This window comes from Geotrypetes seraphini, chromosome 6 (genome assembly GCF_902459505.1).
Source record: "Geotrypetes seraphini chromosome 6, aGeoSer1.1, whole genome shotgun sequence".
In the NCBI taxonomy this organism is placed as follows: domain Eukaryota; kingdom Metazoa; phylum Chordata; class Amphibia; order Gymnophiona; family Dermophiidae; genus Geotrypetes; species Geotrypetes seraphini.
The window spans coordinates 249125708-249143489 of NC_047089.1; the positions used below are offsets into that span (position 1 = coordinate 249125708).

A 17782-nucleotide genomic window follows, 5' to 3' on the forward strand; every position below is an offset into this window, starting at 1 on the left:
GCGAGGCACCACTGTACCTCAATTAAACTCATAATGAAAGCAAGGAAATTTGATCTTATACTCCAATCTGATCACTGAGATCTATTGACCAACATCTTAGTTACGCCCTCACTTAAAGTTATTAATACACGGCGGCATTTTATCTTCTCTGTTACAGCTCCTCAAACTTGGAACTCCCTCCCTGTTTATCTCGGAGAAGAAAAGAACTTAGATAAATTTAAAAGTAAACTTAAGAGCTTTCTTTTCAAAGATGCTTATGATATTTAGGAGTCCAGCCTATTTTTGCTTATTCTCATAAGGCTGCTACTTTTATTTCCCTCCTATTGTTTTTTACCATAATCGTCCTTCTTTCTTTCATTATTATTATATTTCATTACCCTGCCTTTCCCTTTTTTTCCTTTTCTGTTTATTCTGTTACTCGTTAATTTAATGTTTTGTTCAGTGTCCATCTGTCTTTTTTATAACCCCTGTTATCTGTAAATTGAATGATTTGTTCATCGCTTAGATATTTGAGTAAGTGATTAATCAAATACTTAAACTTGAAATCAAGTGTATATAAGTTCGAATGATTTTTCTTCTACACTTGTAATATGTAAAAATGAATAAAGAATTTAAAAATTAAGGTTTTTTTCCAATTCTTTATTCGTTTTTTCATCTTGCATCAAGTGTACAAATATCAATTTTCAGCTTAAATAAATAACTTAAGCCCTTCCCCCACCCTCCCTTTTCACAAATATTGTAAATCAATCATATCAAATATATTATAAACAAAAATTTTGATTAAGCCCAATAATACAACTACATAACCCCCCTTTCCCTTTATTATAAATATACTTCTAGTGTAAAAAGGTGTCTAATCATTACAATATGTTATCAATGGCCCCCAAATCTTTTTAAAATCAAGTTTAAGTTTCAGGTTTATTTAAAATATTTGATATCGCAATATCCAGGGAGGGGGACCAAAGAACTAATTATCCTAAGTTTGTAAAAACAGTTTTTGACTAGCGCACTGATTTGAGGACAGAATGAAAGTTTATTATCAATAAGAACACCTAATATTTTGGTTGTTGGAGTTGATTTAAGAGGGACATTGTCGATGAAAACCGAAGCAATTAACTCTAAACCTAAACCTTCTTTTCATGGAAAAAGCATGGTGCTTGATTTAGAAATGCTTAGAGAAAGTATATTCGCATTTAGCCAATCATGAATTTTAGCTAATTTGAGATGATGGTAGAGATCATTTTGGTTACTCGAGTCTTAATTACATGTGAATAGAGTCGAGCTCCATTGGGAGATGACCCGGTATATAAATTGAAGACTAGATTAGATTAGATTTTGGAAGTTGGATAGCTCTTAGGTCTAATAAATGCTGGTATTGTAATTTGGAAGCAGGGACTCTAGATCATTTATTATACTTTTGTCCCTGTATCATGGCCTTTTGGAAATCAATTTGGTCTCAATTGTTTATTAGAAAACCATGTAGCCCTATCATATGATACAATCCTATTTGGGACGTCAATGAGAATAAAAAGTCAAATTTAATCAAAAAATAATAAACTTTTATTAATAATGACAGGAGTCGCCATTCAACATACCACCAGAAATTGGAAAAATTACACAAGACTTAATTATACCTTCTGGTGGAATTCGTTGTGCCATATATACAAAATGGAAAGAACAATTGCCATACAAAAAGGGAATTATAATAATTTTAAAAAGATTTGGGGGCCATTGACAACTTATTGTAGTGATTAGACACCTTTTTACATTGTATAACTATAATTATGGGAGGGGGTGGTATATAGTTATAATATAGGTTGAATCAATATCTATGAATATAGCAGATGTAATTTTTTTATTGCAATATTTGTGAAAAGGGTGGGGGAGGGAGATAATTTATGTATTTAAGATGACAATAGAAATAATTTCAAGTGATATGTATGATTCAATTGATGTAATATTGTGTACTTGATGGAAGATGAAAAACTAAAGAATTGGGGAAAAAAATAAATTTTCAATTCGATTTGCTTTGCCCATCCAATCAGGCATATTTTTTTCCCCAAATGGCCAGACAAGCTTATTTTGTATCTTCACTCTTTTTGTATCTTCCCTTTTTGCCCTCTACAACCTCATGCCGATGCTGTGGTGTAAACAAAAGACTTTCCTCTGTTAGGTCATAGCTCACACACGCTGTCTTTAACACCACCTCTGGCAGGATAGATTACAAATCTGACCCATTGTAATCACAAAATAGAAAATAAAATTGTTTCTACCTTTTGTTGTCTAGTCATTTTATTATTCAAATCATGTTGGTCCCAGGCTCTGGTTTCTGTTTGTCTCCTTTTAACTTGCTCACCAGGGTTTCCTGCCAACTTTACGTTTTCTTCTTTCTCCGTGCTCATCTTTCATCTTTGTACCTTCCCTTCCACTGCCATATCAAACATTTTTTCTTTCCCACTGTCTACCATCTCTCTCTCCCCCTGCCTTGTGCTAGATCAAACCTCTCTCTTCCCCTCCATCTATGTGCAATATTTTTCTGGCTCTCCACCCTATGTCAACATTTATCTCCTCCATGTATGTCCCTCCCCTCCACCATTTCTTCCTTGCCCATTTCTACCTCTGTTGCATCTCTTCCCTTCGTCCACACCATGTCCAACAATTCTTCCTGTCTTTCCTCTCTCGTGTCTCCTTGTGCAGCACCTCCTGACCAATTCCCCCCTCCCCCCCTTAAACCTTCATATCGGACATCTTTTGGGCCTCCTGAAGCAGCAGTGGCTGGCGGGCAGAGGCAGTGTGCTGAACAGGCTGCTTCCGGCCTGCCCTGATAGGGCTTCCCTCTGCCGCATTATCCACATCATCAGTGACATCAATGATGTGGCAGAGGGAAGGCCCTAGTGGGGCAGGGCCGCAGCAATCTGTTCACATTGTCTGACCTCTTCCCACTGTCACAAGTGCTGCTGCTTTAGGAGACCCAGAGGTATGTCGGGACTCACTGAATAGAATCCAATTTTTTAAAAAATTAATTTAAGAAAACACATCAATTCAAATCAACTCGCCGTAGTGAATTGGGCAGCCCTGATGGTCACTTAAGTAGGCTTGGTTAAGGGATGCAGGATAATCTTAAGAATGAGGCAGTCATTTGAAGATTGAATACTGCTTTAAGACTGGTGCAATGGTTAGAGCCACAGCCTCAGCATCCCGAGGTTGTGTTCAAATCCCATGTTGCTCCTCATGACCCTGGGCAAGTCACTTAATCCCCCGTTACCCCAGGTACATTAGATCAATGTTTTTCAACTCGGTCTTCAAGTAGCCCCTTGCCAGTCAGGTTTTCAGGATATCCATAATGAATATGCAAAAACATGATTTGCATACACTGTCTCCATTATATGCAAATTTCTTTCATACATATGCATGTGGATATCCTGAAAACCTGACTGGCAAGGGGGGTACTCCAGGACAGAGTTCTTGTACAATTCCCCTGGAGGCTGAACTTGAAGGTTCTTACATCTAGCCTTGTCTGCAGAACTTACAAACAATTCCATCCCCCTCTCCACGGTTACCTCCTTGGACACTTCCCTCGAAGCTCAGTTTTTGTGCAACCTTGCTGCTGACTTCTGGTTTCTTCTGTTCATTAATTTTTTTCTTAATTTCTAGACTATTTTATGCGCCGCAGGTATTGTCCAAGTGCTGTAGATTCATTCTGGGGGAGTGATCCTTCGGCGGGAGGCTGCAGACTTTTACTGAGATTGTCTGCTTCTGAGGGGTGCCCTGTTAGCAGAAACTGCAGTAAGCCCCCTAGACAGCCTGCAGGTCAGTTGAGGTTCCAAGATTGGGGATCTGTCTTGCCCCGGGTTCATCCACTAAGGGGTAGAGCTGCGGTTCTGTGAAGGTATGCCAGGATTGGAACCGGACCACGTGTCTTCCCTAAAATTTCCTAGAGGATCCTGGTAGCTGCTGTCTGCGGTGACGGGGAAGGTGAGGCAGTCGGAAGATGTGGAAAAATCCAGTTTTCCCCAGCTTCCTGAGGTAATAGATCTCCATGCTTGCTTGTCAGCTAGCTTGTCTTGGTGATTTGGGGGGCTTTTCAAAAGTGGGCTTTGGATGTTTTCCCTGCATGCCCTATCCCCCCAAACCTCTGAAAAAGCAATATTGCCTTTTTCCCGGGTCGTTTTAGGGCAAAATGGGCACCCATGGTGGTCATCTTGGATTTTAAAAAACTTAAGAAATATATTTTTTGCCCTTAGAAGCTTTGTTTTTGCTACGAACGTCAAAGCTGGCCACCTCAGGACAGGATGGCATGGATTCATGCCTCAATTATGGTGGATGGCTATCTGATTCGTGGCTGCATTTCACGTGTACCACAGCCCGGGGGGTGAGGTGTGCACAGATTCCATGTTTTCCTCCTTCGGAGAGTCCCCCCTTAGTCTCTACTTCTACCAGAGACACGTTTTGCACATCCGGTCACCCTCAAATGTGCTGCATGGATGCGCATGTGCAGTTTCAGGGGAAAAGTCTCCTCCTTTGAGAGCACTACAACTAGGCACGCTGAGCGGCTTTTGCCGCTGGTTCATATTTTCCGCCTGCAAGTGTCAGATATTGTCTGGCTTTTCTGTTTGTAAAAAGGCTGTGTCTGCTTCTTCCAAGTTGTATCCAGTGCTGCAGTCTCTTTGGTTTTTTTCAGTGTCGCTGGAGAGCAGACTGGCAATTTTCACCATTGCTTCTGCCCTGGTCTCTGTCCATTTGCTGTCGCAGAATTTTTTTTTTTTTTTTCCCCTATGGCATCCATCAAGGTAGTTTTTCTAGTGGATCTTCAGGATCCCACTGCCAGCGGGTCCCTAGTGCTTGGGGTTGTCCCGGCTGTTTGCAAACTTTTTTTTTTTTTAAAATCGATGACTTTCCCTCCTTTCTGAGTCCTCAGGTGCTTTACCCTGGTTTCAGACCTCCAACTGCTGGCAGGCTTTTTTCATTAGTGCTCAACATACCATGCCTACTTTCTTTCCAGACATTCCGGATTTGGATAGGAGTGGCTTGGTGAAGGGTCCTCATAAATGTGTTGGGGCCATGGCGCGATTGTCTCCCATGGACCCGGAGTTCACCAAGGAACTGGTCCCGCCGAAGGTGCATTCGGCTGCGGCTTAAGCGCCGCATTAAACTCAGCCAGGATCCCGAGGAGGTTGTACTTTGGGACCTTGACTTCCTTGTCTCCGAAATAAATTATTTGGCGGTTGCCCTCAATGACATGAGTTTTTGCTAAGCTTGGAGCTTGCTCAGTCTCCGCCCAACAATTGCTGTGGATTCGCCAGTGGATGAGATTTCTGAAAGATCTTTCCAGTCCATGTTCCTCGTTGCAGTTACTTCTGCACGTAGAGTGTTGAAGCTTCAGGCTCTATCATGCAGAGATCCTTTTCTCTGCATCACTAAGTCTGCGGTGGTTTTGTGGACTGTGCTGCCTTTTCTTACGAAAGTGGTTTCCTGGTTCTATGTCAACTAGGAAGTTTGGCTGCCTGCCTTTGTTCCCTCAGGCTCCAGGTTGAAGGACTGTATTTTGCAGTCTCTAGATGTGAGGCGTCTCCTTTTGAGATGCCTGGAGGCCCTGAATTACTTCAATGTCTCTGGCCATCTTTGTCCTGGCAGGCCCAGCACGCCGGGGTCAGCTGGCGACCAAGGCTGCCATCTATAGATGGATCTGTGCTGCCATTTCCACTGCCTATGTGTCAGCGGGGAAGAAGCCTCTGCTTGGGGTGAAGGCTCACTCTCCCAGAGGCATGGCTTTCTTGTGGGCTGAATCGCATGTAGTTTCGCCTGAGGAGATTTGTAGGGCAGCCACATGGGTCTCTTTTCGTACATTTACCAAGTTTTCCCGACTTGATGTGGAGGCTAAGCATGATACCGATTTTGGGGGATTTTGTTCTGGCAGCGGGCTCATCAGGGGGCCCCCTGATATGTTGGAACTGCTTTGATACTTCCCTTGAGTTCAGCTTCCAGAGGAATTGTACAAGAACGAAAGATTAGGTTTCTTACCTCTGCTAATCTTTTTTTTAATTTAATTTAATTTTTTAATTTTCCCCTTGTAAATCTCCTCTGGAGGCTGAACTCCTGCCCATCTTTTCTGTCCGATTCTCAGGTTGCCTATTTAGTAACTGGTAAGCTGGATTTCTGTCTTTGACCAGTCTCACTAAGAATCGCATCAGTGTCCTATTATGTAAGGTTCAGGGGTTTGAGGGGTCCCTGGTGGGCCCTTCTGATCCTCAGGCTGTGTCTCCTTTATCAAAAAGTTATGCTATTTTGCGGTTTATATATGTTCAAATTTATTGTTGGTCATATGAGTCTGAACCCACCTGGAGAGATAGGGAAAAATGCTTGAGTACATGAATGTAAACCATATAGAACTTCAAGGATTGGCAGAGTTCCAGAAACAGTGACAAACTTAAAGGATCATACTAGAATTTTCTAGTACAGTGAGTAATATTCCTGAACACTAGGATTATGCATCTAAACTCTCAAAATGTAAGAAAATACTTCTTTACAGAAAGGGTGGTATATGCGTGGAATGGTCCCCCAGTGGAGATGGTGAGTCGAATACTATCTGAATTCAAGATAGTGTGGGACAGGCATGTAAGATCTTAGGGAGAAAAGATAATGGATGGTGGGAAAGAGCAGACTGGATGGACCACTAGGTCTTTATCTGCCATCATGTTTCTAGAATGCTGTCAATCAATCATCTTTTGAATTCGACCTCCTGCGCCCTCGTTTTTTTGCTGCAGGCAAGTTGCTCAAGCTTCTGCTCTATTATTTTGGACATTTTAACTATTTGGTCAGACTCTGTGCATAGAATTTCTACTTGTTGGGACTTCAGCCTGGGAGAAGACGCAGACTTGCGCTGCAGAAGTCTGCTGCTAACAGGATCAGCCCTTGGGGACAACTAGTTAGCTGGCCTGCTTTTGTATTTTTTTAGCTCAGGGGCTGTCATATGCATAGCTGCTTGCATCCATGATTTATTAGGAGCATGAACGCAGGCTGTTTGGCTCCTTCCCAGCTTGGCCAGGATTAAGAGCAGGCTGGCTGCATGGCCCTCTCCTCCTTCACAGCATTATGTTTTGAGTGTTGAGAGACTGTCTGACCTTGGTTTGACTGGCAGACCGAAGACCAAATTTGACTGGCAAACCTCTGAGGCAGAGTTCTTTTCTTTGCCATTTATCCCAGCTGCATCCCTCAGCTGAAGCAGGCAGGCACATGGCATACTGAGTAAGGCTATTGTAGTCTTGGGGCGGGGGGGGGGGGTGACAACAGCATGTTAGAAGGCATTGGGAACAGTTGCAGTGAGAGTGATAGGTTGAGGATGTGACAGATAAGCATGGCAGCGGGTGAGATGGCATTCAGTAGGTGAGTGGGAATTAGAAGAGCAGGTCATGGATTTGGAGGATGAAAAAAAATATGCATTTTCCTCCTTAGTGATTATGGAGGAGGTGGCAGGTGTTGAAGGGAGGTTAGTAGAAGGGACAGGTGGAGGGAGGTGATGGGGAGGCAGCCTGAGAGCTTGTGAATTTTCTGGATATTATTGTAGAACTCTGCTATAGATTGGGGAGAAATAAAAAGGGGGTAGGTGGTAGAGACAGTGAGCGTTGAAGCTGAGAGAGGCAGACTGGAATAAATGGTATGAATTTGAAGTGTATGAACTCAGTGTGCGCATGGTATTTAAGCCAGAGACATTCAGCGGAGCAGGTGCAGATGTGGCGAGTCAGCCAGGGTTAGAGCTTGGCACCCCTAACAGTGTGAAATTGAGGGAGCAAGGGTATCTAGAGCAGAGGAGAGAATATTAATAGAAGAGGGTGACTTTGTTTGACAGTCTTGTGTGATATAGTAGTTGAGAGGGGATGAGACATCAGTGGAGAGGGCTCTAGGATCAATAGCCTGAACATATTGGTGGCAATTGACCGGGTGTAGGGTGATGAATTGTGAACGTTAACAGATGGTGATCAGAGGGGAATGGTGGTATTGCAGAATTTGTTGGTCAAACAGTTGGAAGAAAGGATTAGGTCCAGGCAGTGTCCTTTCTGGTGTGTAGGGGTAGTGGAGCACAGGTGGAGATTGAATGAGGATGTTAGGGCAGGGAAGCTGAAAGGAAAGGGGGGGGGGGTCTTCGACATTGATGTTGAAGTCACCGAGGATGAGGGAAGGGGATGAGGGCTCAAGGCAGGAGAGCTAGGTGAACCCTCCTTCCGGTTATGTCTTGTCGTTAGTTCTACTTTATTTCTGTACAAACTGGGAAGTTCAGATGATAGCACTTTGGAAGCAGCGTGCAGTCAGATGCAAAGCCCTAGCATTTAGGATCACCAGACATACTTGCAAGAAAAGATTATCAAGGTAAGATTCTAATCTTAAATGTTAAGTTGACATTTTGTATTAGTTCTTGCCATATTTGGCCCTTGGTCTTCCCTCCAGCACTGCCTTTCTACAGTGCTTGGCCAGCTGGGGAAATAGCACTCTTCTATACATAATCAATGTGATACCAGTAATTGCTGATCCTGAAACTACAGTAACTACATCTTGTGGGTAGGAGGAAGGGATTGGTACAAACTATCATTTTGTCACAACCCCTGGGAGTGGGGTGAACTTTTTCTGGGGTGTTTTTATGAGAATTATTACTTTTAGGATGGACTATTAATTTTGGTTTAAGATTTTTGTGGCAGATCTCAGCCTACTGAGGGGAATGTTACAAAAATTAAAATGTTTTGCTACTCATAATGGAAACTCCACTAAATTAAATCTGAAACCTAGACCCAGCTTATCTAGTACACATGTAGAGACTGGCCACTAGTGCTGTCCGATTTGCGATTCGATTCGAATCGATTCAATTAAAAAATAAAATAAAATCTGCCTCCCGATTCAATGGCCGACCCTTCCCCTGTGCCTTCCTAAAGCAGGAGCTGCAGCGCTGCCTCTTGCTGGCCGTCCGCTGCTGCTCCTGATTGAGGGGGGAGGGTCGGTCAGAAAGGCCTCCCCCAGCATGTCCGCTCTTGCCTCCCCCAGCTTCCCCACTCTTACCTCCTTAATGCTAATAGGGCATCCTGCAGACTCGCTGGTGTTATAGCGATCCCTGCAGCTGCCCGTGGTCCTCAGCGGCACATTCTCTCTGCCGCGATCCTGCCCCTGCTCTGACGTCAGGGGCAGGATCGCGGCAGAAAGAACGTGCCAATGAGGACCACGGGCAGCTGCAGGGATCGCTATAACACCAGCGAGTCTGCAGGCTGCCCTATTAGCGTTAAGGAGGTAATAGCAGGGAAGGTGCAGGCTGCAAGGGGAGCAGGCGTTCATTTGAAGGGGGGGTAGCAGGCCTTTCTGGAAGAGCTGGCATTCGCGGCGGAGAGGAGTAAAAGAGTGCCTCCGTGGCAGAGGAGGGAGCAGGCCTTCGTGGGGGGGAGCTGGCATTCGCGGCAGAGAGGAGGAAAAGAGTGCCTTTGGCGGGGGGAGCAGGCCTTCGCGGTGGGGAGGAAGAGAGAAAGTTCCTTCGTGGGGGGAACAGGTCTTCGTGGCAGGGAGCAGGCCTTCAGGGCAGGGAGGCAGGCCTGTGCAGAGGGAGGAGGAGGAAGGAGTAAGAGAGTGGAAGGGAGATGCCAGACCTGGGGTGAAGGGAAGAGAGTCCAAACCAAAAAGAGGGGGAAGAAAGCAAAGGAGAGGTGCTGGAGAGAGAGAGAGAAATGCAAGATTACAAGGGGAAGGGAAGGGTACAAGAGGGACAGATACTGCTCCAAAGTAGGGGGGCAGGGTGCAGGATGGCTGCAGAGATAGTAGGAGAAAGCCTGTACCTAGGGAAGGGGATACAGGAGGTAAGGAAGAGAGAAAAAAGAAGCTGAATATGGGGAGAGATAAGATGCTGGGTATGGAGGGAGCATAGGAACAGGGACACAAGGGGGACAGTACTGGAGAGGAGAATAGGGACACAGAAGAGAGATGCTGGATGAAAGGGTAGATGAGAAGGAGATATGTTGGGTCTGTGGATAGTGGGTTCCATCGCTGCAGCTGCGGGGGGATGGCAATGAAAAAAAGGAAAGATGCCAGACCTCCGGGGGAAGAAAGTGAAACAGGAGAGGCCAGAGATGGAAGATGGATGGTTAGAACGGAGAAAGAAGAAAGAAGGAGAGCCTGATCAGAAAACAACCAGACCAACATGGGACCAACAAGATTTGAAAAATAACCAGACAACAAAAGGTAGGAAAAATAATTTTATTTTCTGTTATGTGATTTACAATATGTCAGATTTGAAATGTGTATCCTTCAAGAGCTGGTGTTGGACCGCAAACGTGAGTTAGGATTTAATAGAGAGGAAAAGTGTGTTTTGTTTACACCACAGGACCAGTGTGGGTAGGAGAGGGCAAAGGGGGTGAAGAGGTTATAAAATAAACCTACCAGGATATTTGGAAAAAACACCCAATTGGGCAGGAAAATCAAATCGAAAAATCGATGTAGGCTGAATCGAAATTTTTTTCCTGAATCGGGCAGCATGACTGGCCACTAGGTGTTATACAAGTCATAATGTTTGAATTTGGGCTTGAAGTAAAATCAGACTTACATTCCTTCTTTTTTTAAAGACTAATTGGCTCTTCTGTTAGCCTAATTTTGATTGTAACTTTACTTTGCCTGTGTTGTCTAGTGGAATTCATGGGTTCTGTTTTAGTGGCCTCACCTTTTTTGCACATGCGGACTTAAGACTGGGCAGAATATATATTCATCTAGATTCCTTCATTGGTAATGGGTAGTACTGGTATTTTCTATCCTGTTAAGAACACAAAATGGCTTTCAGTTTTGCACAATACTACATCAGTAACTTTTCTTTTGAAGATGACTCTGGACGTGGAGGTAATGGATACATGAATGGATATCATGATGACCGTGATAGCCGGATGAATGGCTTTGGCACCAGAGGATCGGGGCGCAATGATAGAGGTAAACTACTAGTGTGTTCCATAGGCACTATATCTTATAAAGGGCAAGCTTCTAGCCTCTAGTGTTGGGAAAACTGAGTAACTTTGTTTATCCCAGGACAAGCAGGCAGCATATTCTCTTATGTGGTGACGTCAACCACGGAGCCCCGGTATGGACAGCTTTAAAAGTGCATCACCACTTTAAGAACTTAGTTTGAACTGCCTGCACTGCACATGTGTGAGTACCTTCCTGTGTGGTGCAGGCTTGCAGTTCTTCAGTTCTTAGTTTTCCGCAGAGCTAAGAAGTTGTGTCTGAACGTTCAGTTTTTTGCTATTTGCCTGCTCACTCGCACGTTTTTCTTAATTTATTTTTAAGTTATTATTTTTAAAAGAGAGAGGAATATTTTATTCCTCTTTTTTTCCTTGGGGGTTTTGGCTGCTGAGACCTTCATTTTTCTTCAGCCATCGGTTTAGCTGTTGCGATCTTTTCAACCATTTTTCAGGCTGCTAATGGGCTAATAAAGTGTTGCAGGTGCCCAAGGTCAACCTTTTTTTCCCAACAGTTGTTGATTCAAGTCCCTTTGCCCAGAACACCCGATGGAACTTGTGCCCGGTGGTGTACCCAGCAGATAATCAGCCAGAAACTTCCACAGGAAAGATTGTTAGGGACCAACATGAGCATCAATCAGAAACCTTTGTCATCGAAGACATCGACATTGCTGTCAGGAGACATTGCTCCGTCTGGTAAGCCAGTTCAGAGGCCACCAGCTTCCCAATCGGCGTCGTAGGTCACTTTGCATTAAGTCTCTTGATGCCAACCAAGCAGTGACGATCACCTTCTGGCTTGCCTCAACCTTGAGGTGTACATCCTCATTGAGGTCACCCTCTTCGGAGCAAGCCGCAGCACCAGTGGTACCAGCAGATAAGCCAGAGGGCACAGCTCGATGCGCTGTTCTGAAGTGATTTGGGTGATGCATGTAAATTGCTTACCCTATTATCAACTCCCTCGGTACCAGTCTAACCCAAGTACATGGCTACCAGGTCCTACGTTACTGCAGCTGGTTTCTCTGGAGTGACATCTCACCACCGGTCCAGTTCTTAATCGACAATCCAATGAGCATTGTTCCTTCTTGCATACTTCAAAGAGAAATCATCGCGCTCACGTTCTTCGAAAACAGCTTCGCATCATACCTTTTTTTTTTTTTTAACTCATCGGACAGGTACTGGACTCGATGTAAGCATCGATCTTCTCAACTCATTTCTTCGCCAAGGCCTTCATATCCCTCTATCTTAGTCTGATTCAATTGAGGACTTCTGAGTCTACAACAAAGTCTCCACTCGTGTCCACCAATGTTAAATCGTCTACTGAAAGACTGTCACTATATTAGGCAGTTTGGGAAAGAGCTACCACTTGAGCTAGAAGCTGACTATAGTATTGAATACTTAGAGGACTTAAATTTATGATCGACCTCCTAAATAATTTTGTTGCTGTTCCTCTTTCTCAGCCTCTTCCTCAACCAGTTGGAGCTCTGCTCCAACTGTATTATCCCTGTTGGGGCACTCATAACCACTTCTGGATTCTAAAGGTCATTTGAGAGGGATAATCTCTTCATAAGAACTGGGAAATGCCCCTTACCATTATAGGGGCTCCCAGAAACTGACTATATATACTTTGACTTAAAAAAGTCTACTCATTTTGAGACTCTGTGCTTCAGTGCCACCAGCCCGTGAAAGACGCACTATGGGCACATTTGGCAGTCCCTTGTACCAGTACTCCATGTTGATGATCAGTGCCAAATCAATCACAATTTCTATATCTCCTATGTGAAGCATCTTATTTTGAAATTACCTTTTGATGGATACCTTCCTTCTCAATATTTACAGGAATTCCATCATATCTCTTGATCCTTTCCTCTATCTAGAATGTATCGGGTTGGATCCACTTATTCATGGTCTAAGGAGAAATCTAACATGGGTGTAGAGTCTGTAAAATTAGATTCCTTCAAATGGTATTCAGCAAACAACTTGACATGCATAAAATGACTTGCGACTGCTTATGGATTCCACCATGGCGCATAGAGCCTGTAAGATGGCTCTTTTCTGTTTCAATACAATTATATATGAAATGGAATCTAATGGGTGTAGAGCGGTGGTCTCAAACTCATGGGCTGCATGCGGACCCCAGGTATTATTCAGTGGCCTGTGGGCTGATGCGATCTAGTGTCACTCCCTTGCTGTGGCATTTTTCCATTCAAAGACATAGTAACATAGTAGATGACGGCAGATAAAGACCCAAATGGTCCATCCAGTCTGCCCAACCTGATTCAATTTAAATTTTTTTTATTTTTTTTTTATTTTTTCTTCTTAGCTATTTCTGGGCAAGAATCCAAAGCTTTACCCGGTACTGTGCTTGGGTTCCAACTGCCGAAATCTCTGTTAAGACTTACTCCAGCCCATCTACACCCTCCCAGCCATTGAAGCCCTCCCCTGCCCATCCTCCACCAAACGGCCATACACAGACACAGACCGTGCAAGTCTGCCCAGTAACTGGCCTAGTTCAATATGTAATATTATTTTCTGATTCTAAATCTTCTGTGTTCATCCCACGCTTCTTTGAACTCAGTCACAGTTTTACTCTCCACCACCTCTCTTGGGAGCGCATTCCAGGCATCCACTACCCTCTCCGTAAAGTAGAATTTCCTAACATTGCCCCTGAATCTACCACCCCTCAACCTCAAATTATGTCCTCTGGTTTTACCATTTTCCTTTCTCTGGAAAAGATTTTGTTCTACGTTAATACCCTTCAAGTATTTGAACGTCTGAATCATATCTCCCCTGTCTCTCCTTTCCTCTAGGGCAGGGGTGTCAAAGTCCCTCCTCGACGGCCGGAATCCAGTCGGGTTTTCTGGATTTCCCCAATGAATATGCATTGAAAGCAGTGCATGCAAACAGATCTCATGCAGATTCATTGGGGAAATCCTGAAAACCCGACTGGATTCTGGCCCTCGAGGACCGACTTTGACACCTGTGCTCTAGGGTATACATATTCAAGGCTTCCAGTCTCTCCTCATACGTCTTCTGGCACAAGCCTCCTATCATTTTCGTCGCCCTCCTCTGGACCGCCTCAAGTCTTCTTACGTCTTTCGCCAGATACGGTCTCCAAAACTGAACACAATACTCCAAGTGGGGCCTCACCAATGACCTGTACAGGGGCATCAACACCTTCTTCCTTCTACTGACTACGCCTCTCTTTATACAGCCCAGCATCCTTCTGGCAGCAGCCACTGCCTTGTCACACTGTTTTTTCGCCTTTAGATCTTCGGACACTATAACCCCAAGGTCCCTCTCCCCGTCCGTGCATATCAGCTTCTCTCCTCACCTCCCAGCATATACGGTTCCTTCCTATTATTAATCCCAAAATGCATTACTCTGCATTTCTTTGCATTGAATTTTAGTTGCCAGGCATTAGACCATTCCTCTAACTTTTTGCAGATCCTTTTTCATATTTTCCACTCCCTCTTCGGTGTCTACTCTGTTACAAATCTTGGTATCATCTGCAAAAAGGCACACTTTTCCTTCTAACCCTTCAGCAATGTCACTCACAAACATATTGAACAGGATTGGCCCCAGCACCGAACCCTGAGGGACTCCACTAATCACCTTTCCACATGGGTGGCGGCTCCTTGCACGATCTGCGCCTTCGTCTGAAGCCTCTCTGACATCGGAGAGAAGGCTTCAGACATAGGTGCGCATCGCGTGAGGAGCCGCCACCCACGGCTTTGAAGTGGAAAAAAGGCCACAGCAAGGGAGCCGACACTATCATTGTGTCGAAGGGAGGGGGAAAGGGAATGCTGCTGCACAGGGAAGGAGAGAAATGCTTCTAATTAGTCTGCTGCAGTCTATGTGACAAATCGAGATTCAGATTATGACATGAACATCCAATCCACGTGTATTCTCGAAAGGCAGCTTTCATATTACTGGCATTGTCTGTGGTGAACACATTGTCTTGATGATGCGCCCTAAACTCATCCAGAATTGACTTTACTGTTCATTTTATATTTTCAGATGGATGATGCTCATCCAGTAATCGAGTAGCCAAGATACATGATTCAGTTAGCCAGTTATTAACATACTATACAGTCACAGTTATGTAGCTGTGGTTGCTTTGCTTGTGTGTCCAGAGATCAGTTGTTACCCCAAACTGAGGCACTGAGGCTAACTTGTCAATGAGTGTGGTCTTCTGTTTCTCCACAACACCATCAAGATGACGAGAAGATAGTTGACCCACAGGGCAGGAATTGGTCCAGGTCAACATTCCCATATTTAGCACCTATTGAGACGAGCTTCGTTGCCAAGTTTCCAAATCCTTCCCCTTCAACGAAAGAAAAAGGCCTGACATCCATTGCACACATAGCAACCAAAACATCAACTACCTCAGATTTTAGGTTAACAGGTACTTTATTGGTATTACTTGACAGAGAAAAACCTGGCAGTGCTGTAATCTTTTTGCTGGCATCCGGTTTGCATAATAGTTCTTGTGAGCCCATAAGCCATTGGTTCCATCACGTGATCTCAAAGAGAGAATTGTCTTGCATCTTGAGCAAAGTGCAAAGGGCACTTCTTTGCTATCAACCATTACCACTTTAAAAAAGTTCCATACTTCACTCTTGCCCTTATTTGTTGCATATGAAATGTGGTCGCTGTTTGAATGTACAAGTTTCTGAACTCTAGTTTTCTTCTCCATCACAACAAACAGAAATCAGTCTCTGTAACCAATATAAATGGAAAAATTAATTTAAAATGTATTTCAGAGACTGTACTGAGCAAAATGTGGTGTCTAGGCTCTGGATGGCATCTCCCTCCATTTAAAAAAAAAAAAAAAAAAGCTAATCATATAAATGATTTTGAATAGTGACTCATATTGCCTCGAAAATAATCACGTTTATTGTACATATATTCTAATTGTAATGATTTTTGGAAATTGCTTGTATATCTTTAAAAAACAAAACCGTTACCCAATAAAACCTTTATGAAAGCTTTGAAATTATTTATACTCTGATCTGATCTGATTCACATAATAGTAACTTCCTGATAACAGATCACACAATCTTTATGATCACCTTTGAGAGAAATAGATCCCCTCAGTGTTAATACTTTAAGGGCTCCTTTTACTAAGCCGTGGTAGTGTTTTTAGCAAATGCTAACCCCCGCACTATGTGGAGAAACTAATGCCCGCTCAATGGAGGTGTTAGCATCTAGTGCATTCAGCATTGTAGCATGCGCTAAAACCGTTAGCACAGCTTAGTAAAAGGAGCCCTGTCATTACAAACAGACCAGTGTTTAGCAGCCCTGAGCCTCTGGTATCAAACTGGACAAACCCATTGCAGTGCAAACAAATGAAATGAGATTATTCTTGAAGATATGAAATCCATGCCAATAAATTAATATTTGATCTAATGATTACAATTTATAAAACTCTGTATAGAAATTGAGACATTTTCATTCACTTCGATTCCCAGGAGGAATTGGAAAACAGGCTGTAAAGTTATGTTAATTACTGTTGTAAGTGATATTTGCTGGAAATTGGCCAAACAATACTGAGCACAGGGGGATAATAAAAATGGGTTGCTATTGTAAAACAGGCACATTTTAGACTTCTCATATAGGTGACCTATTATGAAAGGAACCCTAATTCTAAATTCCTGTTCATATAGAACAGATGCATAAGTAAATGCTGAGATTTTGGCAAGTAATTATGTTAATCAGGCTTTTTATTCCACCTTTACCTATTCAGATCAAGGTCAGATGACATTACAAGAGGTTGGTTCAGTTACCCAGGAAATTACAATGGACAGTTTGACACGGACATTCAATCCAGTTTCTAGTAGATCAGTCCAGTTAATACAGTTAGGGACTGATTCTATAAAGGGCACCTAATGTTAGGCACAACCACAACGGAGCAATCCTCAGTGAGGATTTCTCACTCAACAGGATTAAGTATAGGATAGCAAATGGGCTCAAAGCCATTTACATCACTACAGAAATCCAGTGTAGATGTTTTAACTTGGCTCATATCATTTTCTCCTCTATCAAATGCAATGAGCCAAGTATTGATATAAATGACTTTGAGCCCATTTGCCATCCTATACTTAATCCTGTTGAGTGAGGATTGCTCCGTTGTGGTTGTTTCCATTTAGCCTCACTTTTTCATCTTCTCTATCTTTGTAGCTCCTAAAGTTAGGCATCTCACTGCCCCCTGCTTTACAAAGCATCCCATCACAATGATCATATACAAGCAAATAAAACAATCAAAGGACATCCAAGTATAAAAATATACAAACATATAAAGATATGTACAGTATATAAATGTAATGAATAATAATATTTAATATTAGGAGTTCAAAATATGCACTGCTGGTGCTTCTGTATAACTAATAGTGAGGTTACCAGCTATTTAATTTGTTGTTTATAATTATAGTATTGTATTAAAAACCCTTAAAGATCATTCATAATCCGGATTGCACATACTTATTTACACTGTATTAGCTAAGAAGAAAAAATATAAAAAAAGATCATGGAGCCACAGCATTGATCATCCAAGCTGAAGAAAAGTGCTATATATTTTTTATTGCATTTATTTATTGTGTATTTTGAACAACATACATAGCAAATGAGAGCATATATGAATAATTATTTAAAGAACTCATCAGTGCGCTGATGGTCCTGCTATGTTCTCCATGCAGAATACACAAGACTGAGCACTTATAATGTACTATTATGAATGATCTTTAAGGGTTTTTAATACAATACTATAATTATAAACAACAAATTAAATAGCTGGTAACCTCACTATTATGAAT

At 42.9% G+C, this 17782-nt stretch overlaps 1 protein-coding gene across 13 annotated transcripts in view; it reads left to right on the forward strand.

Moving 5' to 3' along the window:
• The window catches only part of DDX3X (DEAD-box helicase 3 X-linked), a 215681-nt gene that overhangs the window by 91920 nt on the left and 105979 nt on the right, over window positions 1-17782 (forward strand). For 10 of the 13 annotated variants that reach the window (XM_033947566.1, XM_033947571.1, XM_033947568.1 and 7 more), the window contains one exon: window positions 10840-10944. The exons of the other annotated variants lie outside the window; for them this stretch is intronic. In XM_033947566.1, the coding sequence (XP_033803457.1) occupies window positions 10840-10944 (105 nt within the window). The remainder of the gene's footprint in view (window positions 1-10839; window positions 10945-17782) is intronic. 13 annotated transcript variants of the gene reach the window in all.